This window comes from Lontra canadensis, unplaced genomic scaffold (genome assembly GCF_010015895.1).
Source record: "Lontra canadensis isolate GAN:19392208 unplaced genomic scaffold, GSC_riverotter_1.0 scaffold120, whole genome shotgun sequence".
NCBI classification, from domain to species: domain Eukaryota; kingdom Metazoa; phylum Chordata; class Mammalia; order Carnivora; family Mustelidae; genus Lontra; species Lontra canadensis.
This window is the reverse complement of record NW_022631114.1, coordinates 3,572,009-3,591,657: the sequence shown is the minus strand read 5'-3', so window position 1 is coordinate 3,591,657 and position 19,649 is coordinate 3,572,009. Positions and strand designations below refer to the sequence as shown.

At 47.0% G+C, this 19,649-nt stretch overlaps 1 protein-coding gene across 6 annotated transcripts in view; it reads right to left on the bottom strand.

The window, feature by feature from the left end:
- Positions 1-15,992: 15,992 nt before the first annotated feature.
- Positions 15,993-19,649, bottom strand: part of TTC13 (tetratricopeptide repeat domain 13) — a 75,050-nt gene continuing 71,393 nt past the window's right edge. For all 6 annotated transcript variants that reach the window (XM_032841147.1, XM_032841148.1, XM_032841149.1 and 3 more), the window contains 3 exons: positions 18,851-18,929; positions 18,622-18,701; positions 15,993-16,784 (listed from right to left, as the gene is read on the bottom strand). In XM_032841147.1, coding sequence (XP_032697038.1) covers positions 16,670-16,784; positions 18,622-18,701; positions 18,851-18,929 — 274 coding nt within the window. In that variant the 3' untranslated portion in view covers positions 15,993-16,669. The remainder of the gene's footprint in view (positions 16,785-18,621; positions 18,702-18,850; positions 18,930-19,649) is intronic.

Sequence of the window (19,649 nt, the reverse complement as noted above, 5' to 3'; positions counted from 1 at the left end):
ATATTGAAGCAGTGGGAACAGCCACCAGATAATGGCCTGGGCTACACAGTATGGAGGACTATTTATGAAGCCACCAGACTGAGAAGAGCTTGATATTATTATTCTCTATTTAAACCAGTGCTTGCATATATGCTAAGTCCACTAACCTGAATCCATGGAACCTCAGAGTCTTGTTTACTGCTGGGAACTAGAATCCCCAGCTCCAAGTGAGTGCTCAGTGACTTCATTGAATGAATCATGAATAAATCCATGAATGTAACATGGTTTGCATTATTATCCCTCTAATCCTCGTTTCATAAGGGGTGTGGGTCCTGTTTAAAGATGTTTTCTGGAAATTTAACTAACGTCTTCTAACGTGCTTTGAAATTCACACAGGAAGGGTGTCCCTTGTGGTTTACCAAGCAGTTGCAAAAACAAATGTTGCTTTTATAAAAGCACAACCTGATTAAGTATACTTCAGATCAAATATAACTTATTGCCAGAGAAGTCACAATCTAAATATGATATGGCATACATCAGGGACATCAGCCCCAGGAGGTAAAGTCCGTGACCTGGGTGATCAGGCGTAACTACAAGACAGCTTCTTCCAGATTATAAGAAGAAACTCAGGGGAATTAAAGCATTCTGACAAAGACTTGCCTGAATCTGGGGGTGGAGTGGACTTTATATACATATTTGGCTATGTTTGTCATACTTACCTACATAGAAGGTCTGTTGCTGTTTATGTGCGGCTATTTGAAGACTTCGATCTTACTTGAGGGTAAGGGTAGGGCTCGTTTCTGTCGCTCATCCCGAAGGACCTCCTACACAGCTGAATGTCGGCTAGGCTCTCAGCACGATGACTGTTGAATGAATTTGTTGTCCCAAACAAGTCATTTGAGTGCCCACTCTCCCCGCGGAGATGCCCCGCAAGGTACTGGAAAGCTGCAGGGCAGGACTTCTGTTTCTAAGAGTTGATGGACCAGCTGTAACATGTAGCGAGTCGGTCACCAAACCTAGTGGTGAAATTCCAGACACTGTGGCAAACAGGTGACCGTTTGGGGAAGGGATCCTTTTGATGACGCCACGGGGCAGGGTACTGGTGGCTGACGCCAGCCTTCCTTACACGCTTCCAGCCTGGATGCAGGCAGGCTCCCTGAGCGCGATGATTCAACCCTGCATCTGTTACTGGTTATTCCAGCTGCTGCCCCGGAAGAGGATTGTTCTCGGCTGTTCACTCCCTCACCCAGAAAGAATGGGCGATGGGCCGGAGTGAGCCTGGTTGATTTAAAAGTCTGGTACCCTGGCCATTGAAGGGCAGCCTTCGTGACAAAGACAAGGGAGAAAGAATGGAAAGAGAAGGAGATGAGTGTACAAATCTCCTCTTGGCAGAAAATGTGCTTTGACCACTTTGAGGGGTGGGTTCTTTTTCCAGTTGGAGGGAGAGCTTTCGCTGAGATAGCCATGGTCTGTCACCAAGTCTGGGCAGGTGTGGGGCACTCCCTGTGCCTCCAGGAACACAGTCATCTCCTCTGGGCAGAGCCACATGACCCACATGAGGCTCAAAAGTGGGTCTTTCTCCGTTGACATCATATTTTATGTAGCAAAGATGACCAGCTTAGCTAAGCTCTGTGAAAATGCGAAAAGGCCTCTTGAAAACCCCAAAACTCTTCTACCTGCCTGAAAACTTACCAACAGAAAAGCCTCTGAGATTTTTAGCCCTCTATAAGAATCTAAGTCTCGAAGCAATTGTTCATTCTTTTTTCCCTTCATCTGAAATTTCCACCCCACCAGCTCCAAAAATAGGAACCTCATCCTTAATTGAGCCCTGGCTCAAATGCCCCCTTCTCCGTGAAGTCCTTGTGATTGCCCACGCTCAAAAGAAGTAAGTAGGCACAAAGGAGATGGTTCTCCTCCTTTACAGCTTGATCTTAGATAGACTTCAGTGTCCCGGGAAGAACAATGCCAACATGTTGTGTCCCCCACCCCCGTACCACCATCCCCAAGTTCATGTGTTGAATTCCTAATTCCCAGTGTCTGGCACTTGGAGGTAGGGCCCAAGCTCCCACTTGGGAGGTGATTGTGTCATGAGGATGGGGCCCCCATGATAGTATGTTGCCTTCCTAAGAAGATGGGAGATCGTGTGCCTCTCTCGTTGCTCTTAGCCCCATGGTGGAGGAGGCAGCCATCTGCAAAAGGGCTTCAAATTCATGTCAAGTCTTTGGTTTATTAAGAGTACATAAAGGTAGCTAGAGGGAGAGAGAATGCGGAGGGGCGTGGATAAAAGTGGCCGCTGGAGAGGAGGGTGTGAAAGAATGGGCAACGATTTATGGGCTGAGAAGTCAAGGGAATTCCTCTCTCCTCTAAGCTGTTCTGACTTCTAAGCACTCCTTGATGTGGAATGCATTTTCTTGCCTTCTGTCCCTCTCTCTTCAGGCTGCCCTAACGTTTGTGAAATGGGCTCCTGGTTCTCGGCTTCTAAACGTAGATGGTCATCCCAGCTGTCCCGGGGAGCTTAGTGGAATCCACTAGAGCTCTCTGCTTGGCAGGAGACACGAGTCTGTTTGTTCCCAGACCGCTTTCATCATTAGCCAGAGCTCAGGGACCGGGTCAGAACTTCATGCGGTAAAAAAGACAGGCTTCCAGTTACCGTAATACTTTCACTCTACGGTCCCCACTGGGATTGAATCTATGTCTTTGAACCCCTTGAACCTGAAATGCCACCGAAATACTAAGACGCTCTAAAATAAATAAATAAATAAATAAATAAGGGAAACAAATATGGAAAAGTGAAAACAGTTGTCTGTTAAGTTACTGGAATTATATTTTACATTTTAATTCCTGTGAAAATATTGATTTAAATTCTGTGAAAATACAGAAACATGAAAATTGGCAAGGGCCGTGAGTCATTCACGTTTCCGGAGGGTGAGATGCTACGGCACACTGAAAATAGGAACAGTGAGCGCTGGCGTCAGTGAACCGGTCACCTCTCTACTGTCCGGCTGGAAGGGAGGTGCCTCGCAGCTCTTCCGAGGGCTCCTGCTTCTGAGTAAGTGAAAGTCACTGGCCGGTACCCAAGGGGAGCCCTCGATAAATACTTTTTTAAATGAGAGGTGGATGGAGCGGGGAATCTTGCCGACAACTTGGCCTTCACATTTCAAGCTGCGGTCCGGCTCACCACCTCTTCCAATAGGACTGCACAAGAAGCAACTTGTGTCACGTTTGCAATGCTCTACACCATCTCTCTTGTCCACTTCCGCCATGGCCACCATACAACGCCAGGTCTTCCGGTCCATCCTGGCGCAGCGGACCTTCCCACCTCCATGCCGCTCCCTCTGAGCCACCCTGCCTATCCCTGCCTCCCTCCCTCCCAGCGCATCACCAGAGTCTCAGATAAGCAGGTCCATCCACCCTTCTAGCTCTGTGCCCGTCAGTCCATTCAGTTGGAAAACTCTTCTTCCTTGTGTCCACTCATGCAGATTCTACTGATTCTTGACCCTTTGGCTTAAATGCCATCTGGATGGCAGTCACCATGTCCTGTCTACACTGGAGGCTTTGGCATTCGTGACCACCAGCACAGTAGGAAGTATACCATAGGTGTTAACTGCTGCATAAGGACAAGGTCAGGTGGCTCCAGGGACATCCATGAGACTCCAAGGAAGCCATGGTGGTCATGAGGTGGCTCTGTGCTCACCTGTGGGCAAGCTGTCCCCAGGGAGCCTGAGCCTTCAGCTCAGGTCATGATCCCAGGATCCTGGGATCGAGCCCTGCATCGGGCTCTCTGCTCAGCCTGCTTCCCTCTCTCTCTCTGCCTGCCTTGCTGCCTACTTGTGATCTCTCTGTCAAATAAATAAATAAAATCTTAAAAAAAAAAAAAAAAAAACAGAGACCAGCGAGCTCAGGAAAGCTACATTTCAGACATATTAGCTATGTTCCTACATCAGTAACCAAGAGCTGGATGGCATCAGCCATGGACAATGTCTTCACTCTTGCCTAAACCAGTCACAAAGGGCAAAAGCCGGGCTTTCCGTGTATTATATACGTGGGGGCAAAGTCGAGGAACTTCCTGATGCGAATCCTATCTGTTTAGTAGAAACATTCATCGAAGAAGCTTGGAGTGCTGGAGGCGTGTACACACCCCTGTTAAGAAGGAAGGTAGGTTTCCCACACCTAACGGTCGGGAGAATGAGTATAGACAGAGAAGAGTGACTTGCTCAAGCTCCCAGGTGCTGGTGTGGAGACGGGGATCTCGGGCTGGGAGGCCAACACAGCAAGATACCGGACGCTCAGTCCCTTGCTTATGCACTCATGACACGCCACACACTGTTCTAGTCGCTGTGACACGGCGACGGCTAAGACCCTGCCCTCATCGAGCTCATCACTCAATAGGTGAGGCAGGAAAAGAGAAGCAAGCAAACGAGCCAGAATGCCTGTGAAGGAAATCCGCATCTACGGAATCCTTATTGGACTTCCTCAGAGCATCTCTGCGGGGAAAGGGTTTTACGTGGGAGCACAGGGAAGCCCTAAACGGTCAGGCACGGTCAGTGTCCCCATTAGTCTATGCAGAGCAGGAAACTGATACACCGCTCTTCCCCCCACAAAGCCCCCCTAGCACAGAGCCAGGGTGTCCCCACCCGAGTCACCACGCCTGCCTGCAAAGGGCAGAGCAGCCCAGGCTCTGGGCAACAGCTCCTGCTTTTTCTTAGGTGTTGGTTGGATGAGTCTCATCTTCCCTGTTCATCAGGGAGAACAGGCCCCGGGGGCCTGTGCTGCCTAAGGAAGGGTACGGGCTCTGTCCTCCTGGCTCAGGACCTCCCCGCCTGGGGGGAGACTGCAGGACGTTCTCCAAACTGCCACTCCAGAGAAGAAGCCCGCAGAGCAGGAGACGGTCCTTGGACAGTCCCTGAAGCCCTGTGGGTCCCCACAGCCTGGTGGGAGAACTCAGCTCTTGCAAGGCTCTCCGCTCTCGTCTGGCTCTGCCCCCCTGCACCACCCCCCTCCCCAGCGCCACCTCCTTCTGGGGCAAAGGAGCCAGGGCTGGGGGACAATGCTGGGGTTTGTCTTGCGAGCTCCGTACATAGAGCGTTGGCCTCATGACGCGCCGAGCCGAGTTTCGGACACAGAACAAAACACTCTCTTTCTCATCTGGACACTTGGAGCCTGGTACTAATAAACCAGAGCATCTTGGTTATCAACTTGTCTGCTTTTCCTCGGAGCTTGAAATGTGTGGAGAAAGACAAGTGGCCCTTTGTTCTGCTGGGTGCACTTGGAGCTGGCCGTCCTTGGTGCCAGTCTTTTCCCAGCTAGAAGGCTGCGCATCCCTCCAGCGGGGGGGGGGGGGGGGGGGGGGGGGGGGGGGTCTGCAGGGCCGGGGGGTGGGCTCTGGAGCCAGACCACCAGTGCTTCCATCACTGTGCACATGCCAGGATGCAATCGCCCCCCGTGCCTCAGTTTCTAGACGTGTTCAGGAAGGAGAATGATTCTGAATCAGCTACTGCAGAAAGTCTGTATTTGGGTTTAAAGAGAGAAACCACGTATGTAAAGTCCTGAAAAAGAGTGCCTGGCAGGGATGCCTGGGTGGCTCCGTCCGTGAGGCATCTGCCTTCTGCTGGGGTCATGATCTCAGGGTCCCAGGATCGAGTCTGGCTTCAGGCTCCCTGCTCAGAGGGGAACCTGCTTCCCCCGCCCCGCTGCTCCCCCCGTTTGTGCACTGACCCTCTCACTCTCTAATAAATAAAATCCTAAAAAATAAAAAAAAGAGAGTGTTTGTTTACAAGGAGATTGTCACCCCCCGACCCTGCCCTAACTCCCCCCACTCTTGGGGACCAGAGAGGAAGCATGGGAACTGCTTCAGATAGGCTTTAAAGGTCTCAGATAAGCTACAGAGTGGCCCTCAAGGGTGGAGGAATGAACATCCAGGACACTGCAACCATGGGAGGAGGGTGGGAAGGGAGGGACGGAGATTTCTGAGGAGGAGGAGGGCTGCTCCTTGCAGGGGAGGAAGGTCGGAGCACAGGATGGGTGCCTGGGGGAGCTCAGTGGATGGGAGAGGGCTCAGGGTTCCAAGAGGGGCCCTGGCTTGCCCTGGGAGAGCTGCTGTTGCCCCAGGCCTCTCCAGTCTCAGAACATTAGGCAAGGGAAGGGGCGCCTGGGTGGCTCAGTCTGTTAAGCGTCAGACTCCTGGTTTCTACTCAGGTCATGATCTCAGGGTCCTGAGATGGTTGGGCTCTGGCCTCAGCGGGGAGTCTACTTGAGATTCTCCCCCATGAGCTCATACACGTTCTCTCTCTAAAATAAATCTTTTCCTAAAGAAAAAAGAAAAAAGAGAGAGAGAAAAGAGCTTTAGGCAAGGAGCATGGCCCCAGAGAGATCCTTGGGCGGCACCCACCTATGAGAGCACAGCCTTCTGCCGTGGGGCCCATCCTAAATCCCTCAGACTGAGAATGTCCTTACTAGCCCAGGCAGGCTGGCCAGGGAGGAAGGCCCTCTGTGACTTAGCTAGGGGCACCTCTCAAGGCTCAGGGGCCTGGGCCCAGGAGGACAGACACCCGCTGTGGACAGGACAGCCCGATGTGGGTGGAGATGTGGGGCACATAGGGTTATTCTGGGAGGGCCAGGCATTCGGGCCTTGTGAGGGACCAAAGCTGCCCTTCTCTCTCCAGGCGACCAAGATTGTTGGCCTGACCCAACTTCCATCCGACTCCTGAAACTGTGGCCTGTCTTCAGCAAGAATCCTGTGAAATCTGTGCAGGCAGACCCCCCCACCCCACCCCACCCCCTGATGTTTCCTCTTCCTTAATTCACACCTATTCAGTTATAGATGCTCAGCAAGTATTTTTTTTAAGAATGTAAAGGACAGGCCCAGAATGGGAGATGTTACCTGCCATCCTTTCCGTAAGCGTGTGTCCAGAGTGAGTGTGAGAGAAGTATGAATCGGCTGTGCTCTTGGTAAATCTTGAGGGGAGGCAGAATACGCCAACCTCCAAAAAGCCATTTTGGTATAAGGATTATTTTGAGCTGAAGATAACTGAAAAGAAGTGAATGCAAGAAAAGCCCCCGGTCTCCCTCTATGTGCCTAAAAGCAGGACATCAGTTTACAAAGGCATCCCTTCTACCACCTGGTGAGGAAAGACAAAGGCTAATTGCCTGAGACAACATTAAGTCCTTATCGATGGAAATGGTATAGACTCAGATCTGAACAACAGATTTCCATGCTTCTCCTAGTAATCTCTCAAAACTCTCTTCCCCCACAATTTTTCCCCTTGTGTTTAGTGGAAGATGGTATTTAAGCCAGATTTCTAAGCTACCTCAGAGTATCACTCATTTTTTCCTGAGTATCTTCCGTGCATACGGGACATATACATGTCAATAAACCTGTTTCGTTTTTTTCTTCTTAGTCTGTCTTCTATTACAGGGGTCTCTGCCAGGAACTAATAAGAGTAGAGGGAAAATTATTTTTCCTCCGCTACAGTTTCAATTATTTCTTGTTCACTTTTCACAGAAGGAATATTTAAAAATACATCTGCCCTTCCAAAATGAGTTCTAAATACAAGCCAACTACCTTGTGTCGTGCTGGACAGGAGAAAGCACCATCTATACCCTGCTAGAAGAAAAAAAATTGTATCTTATTATTGTTGTATTTGGAGCACTTGGGTGGCTCAGTTGGTTAAGCATCTGACTCTTGTTTTCAGCTCAGGTCTTGATCTCAGGGCTGTGAGTTCAAGCCTCACATTGGGCGCCACACTAGGCATGAAAAAAAAACCACTTCATTATTGTTGTTGAACTTTTAGAGAGATGGTTTGTCAGACCTCAATATAGTATCTTCCTAAGGGACTTTCAAAGGTAATTTGAACCATGCTTAATATCCACCTTATACATGGCCCTCTATAATTAAGACAGAATAGAAACTATACCAGAATAGGACCATCCAGGAGAGCCACTGGAGACTTGGAACACTAGCTGGGATGCTGTTGGTCCTATAACAGAATTGGGGAGTGGGAAGGGTCTCAGATAGGCTGGCTGCAGTTGGACTGGGAAGCCACAGATGCCAGAAATCACAAAGAAATCTTGACAGACTTGAATATGGGTTGAACATGAGGGCGGAAGAAAGGTGGAGATAACATCCAGCAAACTCTGAGCTCAAGTAGCATGGAGAATGGTCGGGGGAAAGGCAGAAATCAAGAGTCAGGGGGAAGAACTGAGTATTGGGGAAAGGAGTTGAAGAATTCAGCTACACATATTGAGTTTGAGGGAATGAGGGTACACAGGGTTAGCATCCACCTGCAAACGCAAGGCTAGGGTTGACAGGGAGGTCGGCACCAAGAATTGTGTCAAGATGAGGGTTAAAACCATGTGAACAGATGTGGGACGAGAAAAGGCCAGGACAAAACCGTGGAAGAACACAGTCCCTGCTAAGGATCTGACTGGGCATGAGAGGGCCAAGGTTGCAAAGAGAGCGTCAGGGATGGGGATCGGGGGGCCACCCTTTTTCAGCCACGCTTTGTGATACAGCAAAATCATCTTTTAAAATGAATCTAATCAAGCCCTTCCCGTGCTTTAAAATCTTCCTTCAGCAACTGCAAGATTCTCCACTTTCTTCTGCTCCACGCTGCCTATCCAGCCCTATCTATAAGCCATCCCAAGGATGCCATGTGCTTTCTCATGTCTGGTTCTTTTGTCCCAGTTTTTCTACTTCTAGGAAGCTCCTTCCATCCTACCTAGCAAACTCCTACTTATCTTCCAAGGTCCAAAACACTCATCACCATCTCTGGGTAGCCAGCTCCCAGCAATCCGCCTCAGGTGTAAATCATTACATCGTTTTGGTTTTCCCACAGCACTTTTTATGTTGTTTTTTAAAGTCACTGTCATTTTGTATTGTTATTATGTCTTCTTTCTGAATTGAGCCCAAGATCCAGCAGTGCAGGGTCGGGAAGCAAGAACAGGCCCCAAAGTGGAGAGCGGAAGCCCTGCCAACACCAGGACCATGGACAGAGTAAGAGAAGTAAGAGTCAGACTGGGGGCTAAGAAGGAAACAAGAGACCGTCTGAAGCCGATGTTGGAGCACACTCTAGAACTAGCAGATCTGGGAGTGAATGACAGCATGTGGACTTTTAATTACCTTGATTAGCTGGTGAGAAGGGCTTCCGGAAGTCCTCCCTGATCTTCCAGAAGCTCTGCCCTCATAGGGGAGAGCTTCTGTTTGGGGAACAGAATGAGGCCTGACATACTAGTCTCACCTGAGATTTGATAAACATACTTTTCTAACCCATGTTGACCCTTCTTGTGACTTTTCCAGATCTGATCACACCCCCAAGACTCCTAGTAAAATCTGTACCAAAACCTCTTGTAGGGTGCTCCCATCAGTGACTTTAGTCTTTCTGAAGCTTCAAATTCCAGTTAGGTAATGGGAAAGTGTCTAACAACCTCTCTGTTAGTTCTCATTGAGTGGGAAACTCTCTGGATGTTTTTCTCACTTCACCATAAAGAAAGAAAAAACAGTGGAATGCAGAACAATGTGATTGTCCTCTTACCCTCAAATATGTTTCTCTTTCTGACTTGCCCACATTTTTCAATAACATGTATCGCTAGAATTATTATTCCCAAGTTGAATGAGATGTTTAATTATCTTGAACAGCTTTTCAAGCTGATATGTAACACAAGGTGACTTCAGGCTGGGAGCTTTTTCAAAATCTTGACTTTAAAGGAAGCATTGGAAGGGGATGTTACAAAAGTTTAAAGTAGTTAATTATTTCCCTAAATGATGCCTAAAAAGAGCCACTTCAGGTAAACTTCATTGCACTTGTTTTTATGATTTTATAAATTATAAAATATCTGATTCAGGATATAAGAGGATTCTTTTCTCATTTCATGTAATTTTAGTTAATTTGTCAATCAAAATTAACTTTGATCATAGTTAAAAATTTAGTTTAAAAATTAACTTTGATCATAAAGATAAATTTCAACATAAAAATATTTGAAAAATAGAGAAAACTATATATATATAACTATGTAAACACAGTTTAATATAACTATGTAAACATTATAATATATATAACTATGTAAACATTCTATTCTGTTTCTTTTTTACATGCATATGTGTGCAAACAACAAATATTCATAAAGCTATTTTCATTACATAATAAAGTTTTTTTATTATATAATTAAAAAATTGACTCTGTAACTTGCCCCTTTTACTCAAGAATATGAACATTTTTCTAATTTTGTTAACTATTCTAACACATGATTTTAATAGTCATCTAGTATTCCAAAATAAGGGAATACATAATTTATTCAACCAAACCCATATGTTGGGACTTTTATAAGTGCCAGAAGGAAGGTCCTTAGTAAGATTCACTCTTCTTGAAACAGAATCTCCCTCTCCCTCAGTGGGTGGGCGTGGTTCTGTACCGGTGATCCTGTCTCCCTGGCAACGGGGCAGGGCCAATCAGAGCACTCTACTCAGGAACCCAAGTAGAGACCGGGGAGATGATCTCTGGGCAGAGCACGCGCATGAACACACACACACAGTCTTATTCTTTCGAAATGTGATTTGAGGGACAGAATATAAACATCCTGGTTTCTTTCCAGCCAGCCCCTCACTTCGGGTCCTTTCCTGAGGCCTGGCTTTAGGAAACAACAAGGGCCAGGCTGTCCTTGTAGGAAATTCTCCCCTTTCTCCTAAGTTAGCTTGAAAGGGTTGCCCTTCGGAGGGTTCTGTGTAATGATAAAGGAGTAAACTTAAAGGAGTAAACATTTTTATGGGTACAGACTGCAATGCTTTTCTCCAAAAAAGTCATGTCTGCCTGTGAGTTTCTTGGATTTTGGCACGGAGGCTCTTCACTGGAGATGGATCTCGCTAGGAAGCATGTGGGCTGTTTAATATTACGTGCTAGCAGAGGGAAAGCAGCAAACATATCCATTTGCAAGATATCAACAGAGCCTTAAGTTGCATTCCCAGGGGTGCACATTGTAATCACAGTTGACATGCGTGGGCACAGGACTCAGTACAAGTGGAATTTTCCTTTTGGGAGGCCGAGGCTAGGGTAATTTTCCCGACTAATTTGGAGCAGAGAACTATCCTGTAAATGGTAGTAATCCAAGCCCATTTGCCAAGAGGCAAGGACTTACGGGCTTGTTTCTGTCATCTATGCTCATTTTAGCCGTGAAATGTTCATTTCTGGCTCCTTGGTAAGGGGTTCTCTCTCCGGAGAAGGACCAGAACCCAATAAAACAGAGGAAGGTCTCTGCAGAATATTCCGTAGCTACACCCACTGTATGGACTGTAGATGTTATGGACCCTAACATCTGGCTGGACCCTACAGCTCAGGCTGCTTTCCTCATGCTCCTTTATAAGGAGAGATTCCTCAGTGTCTCTTTGGTCTCTCGGGTATCTGCTAAGGGACACCTAGCCGGGACCACCCCCATTTACAAACGGGGAATCCCTCTAGTGAGTTCCCCGAAGTTAGCAATTGGCCTTTTCCCCAGGCTTTAAAACTGGCTTGTTTCTAATGCTCCAACACCAAAGTAATGAAACTAAATTAAGGCCAGAAGTGTCTATCAGGGAATGGACTGAATCATTTGTCTACACTCAAGACAAGAGCTCCCTGTTGCTCTGGAGGGCATTTCATTGAACCCCACTACTGAGCCACTCTCGAAGAAGCGTTCCAACATGTCAGTGTCACCTCTCCCATTGCCCTCTCCCATTTGGTCATAATTACTCAAGAGATGACTGTTGAGGTTTAAAGACACAGGCTCGAGGTCAGTCTGGCAAGGTTCAAACCCCAGCCCCACCGTCTGGAGGCTGTGTGATCTGATGTTTGCTCTGCTTCCATTTTCCCACAGGTGCTATTTGCTGTCATGCTCCGCATGTCTCACATAAGGACTAAATGAGGTAATATGAGTAAGTGCTCAACACAGTGCCTGCCAAATTGTGAATGCTCCACAATTCAGAGCTATTATTATTTACTTGTCTATTTTTTCTTTATTAAAGATTGTATTTATTTGAGAGAGACAAAGAGAACAAGTGGGTGGGGGGAGAGGGAGAACCAGGCTCCCCGCGGAGCAGGGAGCCCAGCTTGGGGCTTGATCCCAGGACCCTGGGATCATGACCTGAGCGAAAGGCAAATGCTTAACCAACTGAGCCACCCAGGTGCTGCCCTACTTGTCTATTTTTTTTAACTTGGCTATGAATGTGCAGAGACTGTGTCTTCGTTGTTTTTGTTTCCTGGCATTTAGCTCAGTGCCTGGCACCCATGGTGGGTTCTCAATGAACATTTGTTGGTTGGATGGCTGGGATGAATGAGTGACTGAACGAATGAGCTAGAGACGGACGAATTTTTGTAAGCAGTGTCCATCTCCCATCTTGTTCCTTTTTCTTCTATTCTATTTTCTTGTATCGGAAGGACAGGTGTAACGCTGCAAAAGGAGCACAGAGAAAGGTTTTCGTGGCACGTGCTCTTCCTCATCTGTCAGGCAGACACCACGTCCCTTGTCTACTATGTGATGATCTGAGAGCCAACTTTTTGCCATTGTCACCAATGGTTTTCCCGGTCTTCATCTGTGATGAAGAAGGGAGACTAGATATTGAGCTATAGGGATTAGGCTATGTCATGGAAAGCATGGTTCTTCTATAGGATCTATTTTCTAATGATGCAAATTGCTACAGATACAGCCATAAGCAAAAAGAAATAGTAGGAAAACACATACATGGAGTAAAAATAGAGACGTACGGGCCATATGATCTCATACCTGAGGGTCAAGGTTACCTCTTGGGTATGGCAAGGGCTGCTGCTGAGATTAGGGGAGAGTGCACGGTGGGTTTCAGCTGCATCTGATGGTTTCTGAAGCCAGGTGGTGAGCCCCTAGGTGTTCACGTGTCATTTTTTATACTTTGTATGTTTCACATACTTCTTAATAAATCAGAATTAACAGCCAAAGATCATGAAGACAGCTGAAATACAAATGAAATACAAATGACTAATAAACGCAAGAAGAGATGTTCAAGTTGGATGGGAGAGGAAGAGATACCTACCTACCTGTGTATCATCGACATAGATGTAGATATATGGGGGTGGGGAGACAGAGATATCAAGCAGAAAGAAACCCTAGGCAAAGCAGATAATAGCACTACCAGCAAGGGAAGTACCCCTGCAGGGATAGCTTTCCTCTTATTGTGCTTCTGGAGGGCGCCTGGAGGTCCAGAGGACAAGGCAATCAGTCAGACCCACACACTTTGCCTCCAGCTCCCGACACTAAGGACAGAGAGAGGGATTTCAAAGGCTCTCCGGAGAGTGTTTGAGTTTTGCTTGTCTACTCCAAGGAAGGAGGGGAAAAAGCAAAGTTGAGAAGCACAGGAGAAAAAGCCTCAGTGAGTCCCTGGTACAAACAGGGCGCGTGGCTGGCCTGAGGAGGAGCATGTGACTCGGTATCAGGACTGTGGGTTCAAGCCCCACACTGGGTATAGAGATAACTAAAAGAAATAAATTAAAAAAAAAAAAAGGAGGAGAGTGTGGTTAGAGGCTATGGGTTTCATTTTAGGGCAGTGAAAGGCCAGGAGGGATTTAAGTGCAGCCACAGGAAGACAAGCCAGAGACTACAGAAGCGATCCAGCAAGAGTACAATCTGGGGAGGTAGCAATGCTCCCAAGGAAGACTGGGGTGGACTTTTGTAGGAGGGATGTTAGAGCTGCCTTGCTAATGGACAGTGCTGACCTCGAGGAAAAGAGTTGAATTCTGGGTGACATTTCTGGACTAATCCACGGTCCCCTCTAACACGTTTCAAATTCTCTAGTGGATAAAGGGATTTTGAGACCAACAAGTAGGAGGTAAATGAGTTATCTGAAGTCCCTGTATTGGTAATAGCTGTGGTATGAGAGAACCAACACCCACGCACACGACTGAACCAACCTGCGCTGGGAACACAGCCTCTCACGCTCGCACCTGACCGGGCGGGGCAGAGATGCAGCCCTAACGTGGGGTTTCTAGATTCCTCATCACAGAGCCGGAGGCGGAAGAGGCAGAGGAAGTCACCCACCTACCAGGAGGGCCTTAACTCTACGCCATAAAATCAAAGGGGTAAGGGTAGCTAACAAGGTAAAAACCAAACACAGACAAAAGAAACATGGTGGTCTTGTTTCCTCAGAATGACCAGAAATTTTTGATATGAAATTTTAAGGATAAAAGCGAACTAAATTCTAATTTTTAAGAAAGAAATTAATGTTGTTTTTTTTTTTAAAAAAAAGCTTTAAACAGGGGCACCTGGGTAGCTCAGACAGTTAAGCACCTGCCTTCGGCTCAGGTCATGATCCCTGTGTCCTGGGATCGAGCCCCGCATCAGGCTCCCTGCTCAGCAGGGAGCCTGCTTCTGCCTCTCCCATTCCCCCTGCTTGTGTTTCCTCTCTTGCTGTGTCTTTCTTGGTCAAATAAGTAAAAACCTTTAAAAAAAAAAAAAAAAGCTTTAAACAGAGAATAGCTTGTATGATGGAAATGTGACTGTTTTTTACGTGCAATTTTTCAATTTAATACTGAAGAGGTGACGAGAAACTTCAAATATCATGATATAAAAACACATTTCAGATCTTCCTGTGACAAGAGCCCTCGAAGATGGGAAGGGGGGCGCCAGTGGTTAGTACCTCCTTGGCCACCAAACAGAACTACGTGTAATATTTTGTTCAGACCACCGCCAACTTGGCCCAAGCATTTTGGGACTTGGGGCAGAAGACGAATGTTCTCCCAAAACATCTTGAAGTCACAGAATTCGGCATGTTAGTACGTCAGATAATGTGATGATCACCTTATCTGAATGAGGAGAAACTGGGCTATCTAAATAAAAATTGAAATGTAGGAATTTGGAGATGGTTTCAAGAAAAATATGTTCTAATCCTGGGGTTTAGACATTATTGTCATATTTTAGAAAAGTCAGGGGGCGCCTGGTTGGCTCAGTCGGTTAAGCGTCTGCCTCTTGGTTTCGGCGCAGGTCAGGATTTCATGGGTCGTTGAGAGAGCAAGTGTGGTATGGGGCTCGGCACTGAGCGGGGAGCTGCTGGGAGATGCCCTCCTCTGTCCCTCCCCCCACTGATGCAACTAGGCACTCTCTCTAAAATACATAAATCTTAAAAAAAAAAAAAAAAAAAAAGAAAAAGGATGGCAGCTGCCATGTTCCTTTGCCATCCCATACAGCGTCTCTGGGCACACCCTTTGGTGGTTTCGAAAGTCTTCAACCACATCAGTTTGGTCAAAATAGCACAAAGCTGAGAGCACAAGGAGACGGAACAGACACATGGAGACTCCGGAAGGTGCCCTGTCATGCATTCTCTGAGTCTTGAGAAGAGCCGACGAATGGAATCTTTGGTCCTGGAGGCCACAGTGGGGCAGGGCAGGCCGGGCAGAGAGGCCCGGCTGTGCGGCTGGAATCAGCATCAGGGCATCAGCAGCCCGGGGGCCTGGAGCGTCAGTGCCCGCCCAGAGTCTCAGCCCTCTCCCCTGCGAAATGAAAATGGACGCTTGTCTGCAGGGAGCACAAGTCTGGGCTCCAGAGGAAAACGGACCTGGGGGTGTGAAATGTGTCATCGGGTGGGATGTGCCTGACACGTGGGATCACTATTCCCCTGCCTCAGAGGAGATGAGAGCAGCGGCTCCACTCTGGGTGTCCTAAAGCCCGTGTCAGTAGTCGGATGGGCACAAGTCCAAAGGGCAGGTCGTCGCGATCAAACAGCCGTGGTCTGGCAGGAAACCGCTCCCGTCCAGAGGGGACTACGCTCGGCACGAGCCCCGACACCCCGGGACACTGGCCTGCTACTCTTACGTGAGATTTCAAGAGCAAAACGAAGTAGCAGAAAGCAGCGAATAGTTTAACAAAAACCAAAGAAAAATGAAAGTGATTTGGAAATGGCAACGATTGAACGAACCCATTATTCACTGTCATTTACCCTGTCTCGGGGGAAAAAAAATCAGTCATGTTCTGGCTGTTCTTACACCTGAAAGGGAAACCAGTTCACAAAATAAAAACATACATAATCCAGTGTCAAAAACTGGTGATTTATAGCAATCACCCCTCGTTTATTTTTTCCAACACAGAGAAAAAAAACAAACAAACATGGTTCAATAATTCAGTGTTTGGGTCACTGGCAAATACTGTCAAATACTGTCATTCAAACAAACGTTCCCGGGGGTGAGCTCTGCGGCGCGTGGTGACGGCGCACGAGCCTTCCATCATTCAAATACAACAGAGAACCCACTCGTGAAGGTTATGTGAGTGAAAAACATGATGCCCTATCCCAATGTGCATAAAAAGGCCTTTGAAAAATATCCAAATCTTTCAAGGAATGAAAACACTCTAGTTTTATTGTTGGTTTCATTCCTTTTAATGATTACTTTTTGGTTTTTGAAGTCAACTTTTTTGCTGTGAGGAAGGAGTTTTAGGACTTTGTAAGTGGAAACCAACAAGGCCACTGGCCTCTGCACACACTTTCCTACCCCAACATAGAGCTTTTTTTTTCCCCCCAAAAAAACCCTCTTCCATGATTTTTGTTATGGTTCCAAAAGTAAAGAAAATGATTTCAAGTATTCAATTCCTATCAAAAATTGGTATCAAAAGTAATAAAGGACCTAGTTTCTTTATAATTCCACGTTTTAAAAAATAACTTAAGAAGCAAGAGGTCCGGCCCTTTACTTGTATAAATACCACAGCGTAACTAGAGTTTCTTAAGACAACGTGGAGAGGGGTCTGTGTTTAGCACCTCGATCATTGATCTTAATGTTGGGAACGTCTCTGACACGGATGGGAGAGTCTTATAAGAAGGTGAAATACTGGAAAAGAAAAACACAAAGAAGGAATATGAAGATTAACACAACTTCACAAAAAAGGCATTATTCCTATTTTAATATTCTCTTTCCAATGACCCCGTGTGTACGCTGTCAGACAATTCTACAAAAGCAGGGAGGAGCTGTGAACAGGACAGATGCCCATAGGGCTGGGGACTTCTGTCCAGAGGCTCCCATATGGGCTGCTGGCCAGTTCAGCCAGAATGGTCGCAAAGGAGAGTTCAGCGCTGCTGTACGTGTGATCGTTCAGACGTGTCCCGCCAGGGAGCCACTGGACTTGAACCAGAGACACCGGGTCCAGGCCCGCCCCGCTCTGTATCGGCTACAGCCCTTTGCTGCACCCCTGCCCATATCAGTAGCACCAGCACAGTGTTCTTACCTCACAGCGGGGCCCTGAGCCCACAACGAGATCATGCACGCCAGAGGGCGTGGGAAATGTACCTGCACAGCGGGAGGCGGGCTTTTATTCATTCTTAAAGAACTGTCGGAAGGTTCATACTGTAAAACTAAGGAAGTGACAGAAGCAAGATGTTTGACGCTACGGTCATATTCCTAAAACACATGTGAGCCAGTAATCCCGAAACGGGAACACACTGGAACGAGACGCGGCTGTCAGAAGAGAACATTACAAGGCTAGTAGCGCACTTACACATTGAACAAGAGTGCACAGCAGACCTTAATTTCTCTGTTTTAAACAGAGCGCAAATTTATCTGGCCATTTTTAGAGCAGTTGCTGTGTCCGATAGACGGGAAAGGCAAAATTGGAGGGGGTTATCATGGAGAAAACACGGAGGAGCAAGAATGAGGGTCAGTGACATGTGCTGGTTCTTTATTAACTATTAGAGCATCTGTGGGGGGCGCCTGGGTGGCTCAGTGGGTTGAGCCTCTGCCTTCGGCTCAGGTCATGATCCCAGGGTCCTGGGATCGAGCCCCGCATTGGGCTCTCTGCTCAGCAGGGGGCCTGCTTCCTCCTCTCTCTCTCTATGCCTGCCTCTCTGCCTACTTGTGATCTCTCTCTTCCAGTCAAATAAAAAAAATCTTAAAAAAAAAAAAAAAAGAAAAGCATCTATGGGTTTAATTTCATCCCAAAAGTCCTGGAAACCAGAGCCAGGAAAGATCAGGGCGTGCCAGACTCATGATGGTAGCTGCTGGGGACGATGTCTGTTAGTATTTAGGGACTCACGTGGACTCCTCGCCCACACTACAATGAAGTACCACCTTCTGAAAATCTACCGTGCGGTAAAAATGTGCTCCCACTCAGAGTAAGTTCGAAATGGGACCGGCTCACAGTTTTCAAATTCCTCCCTGAATACTGAACCTAAGAGTTTGGGATAAAGGGTAAATTAGCCAAGAGTGAGGAATGCCTGATTGTACAAAGAGGACATGTGTCATTTTCCTTTCACAAACCTTTTTACTCATCGTTTATTTTTATCCATAGACTCACCCTTTCAAGGGTTCTTTTTTTTTTTTTTTAAAGATTTTATTTATTTATTTGACAGAGATCACAAGTAGGCATAGAGGCAGGCAGAGAGAGAGGAGGAAGCAGGCTTCCCACTGAGCAGAAAGCCAGATGCGGGGCTCCATCCCAGGACCCTGGGATCATGGCCTGAGCCAAAGGCAGAGGCTCAACCCACTGAGCCACCCAGGCGCCCCTCTTTCAGGGGTTGTAATCGACAGGAGAACAACTTAGCCTTGTAAAAGGATTGCACTCCTTGCAAAGTAAGAACTCAGGGAAGGGAGCGTACTCCCAGCGTCACACAGCGAGCTCCAAGAGCAGCAGGACGTCCCCCACCCCCTTTACTGACCGTCACCAAGTAATTACCTTTTTAGGTTCATCCAGCTTTTGGCTATTTTGCTAAAGGCCTCTGAACCAGGGGCTGTCATAGCTTCAAAGTCAACTAACTGAAAAAGAAAGAAATTTAGGAATGTGATTAATTTGGAGGAGAGAGGCTCACTCTGAGAACGGTTTCACCTCTGGGTCTTAGCACAAAAATCCGAGGGCTGGAATTTGAACACGCAGCCAACCGCCTGCCCTTCCAGCTTCGACGTACCTTCCCTTTGGGGATTTTTCCTGCTACTTCTTTTCCACTTGCCATCAGCGCTCCCACGATCACGGAGTACGCTATTACACTATGCAAATAAAGAATAATTACCAGTCAGTCCTGGTTTCTGAGCAGGGGTCATATGAAAAGCTCACTATGGATTTTCTATCATAAAAGATGAGATTTTACTTAAGAAGTCCTTAGAAATTAAACTAAAAAATATTTTCGTGTCTTAAAAATATTTACTAATTTACTAACAAAAATATTTAGATTCACTATTTTAAGGGTAAATATGACCCAGAATGTTCTTTTTTTGAGGAAAGAAGGTGTTTCTTTTAATTAGGACTTTTCTTATACTTGTTTTTTTCTATTCTTATGAAATAATTAATTAGAAGATCGGTCTGCTTCTATTTCTAGCAACTTCACAAGGCTTGGCTTTTAAAATGCACGTATATGATATACTTTGTAATACAAACATATTAATCTTATTGTTTAAGCATCAAACACTGCGGTCCCCAGAGAAGAAAAGCAGAACGCAGTCTCAGAAGCACCAAGAGACTGGTTTGAGAACTGAGGTGTTATATAAATTCCCCTCCTGGCCTATAACAAACTCATTCCTGCTTCCGACAGACCTACCACACACCGGCCGCGTGTGCCCGCGCAAGGCCCTCCGCGTAAAGATAACCGGGAGGCTCTCACCTGAGAGCGAGCCGGCTGGCCGCAGAGGCAGAAGCAGGCAGGCTGCCGACAAAGCCTGCACATGCAGCGAGTCAAGCCTGGGGGGCGCCCATGGGGAAGACCCCATGGA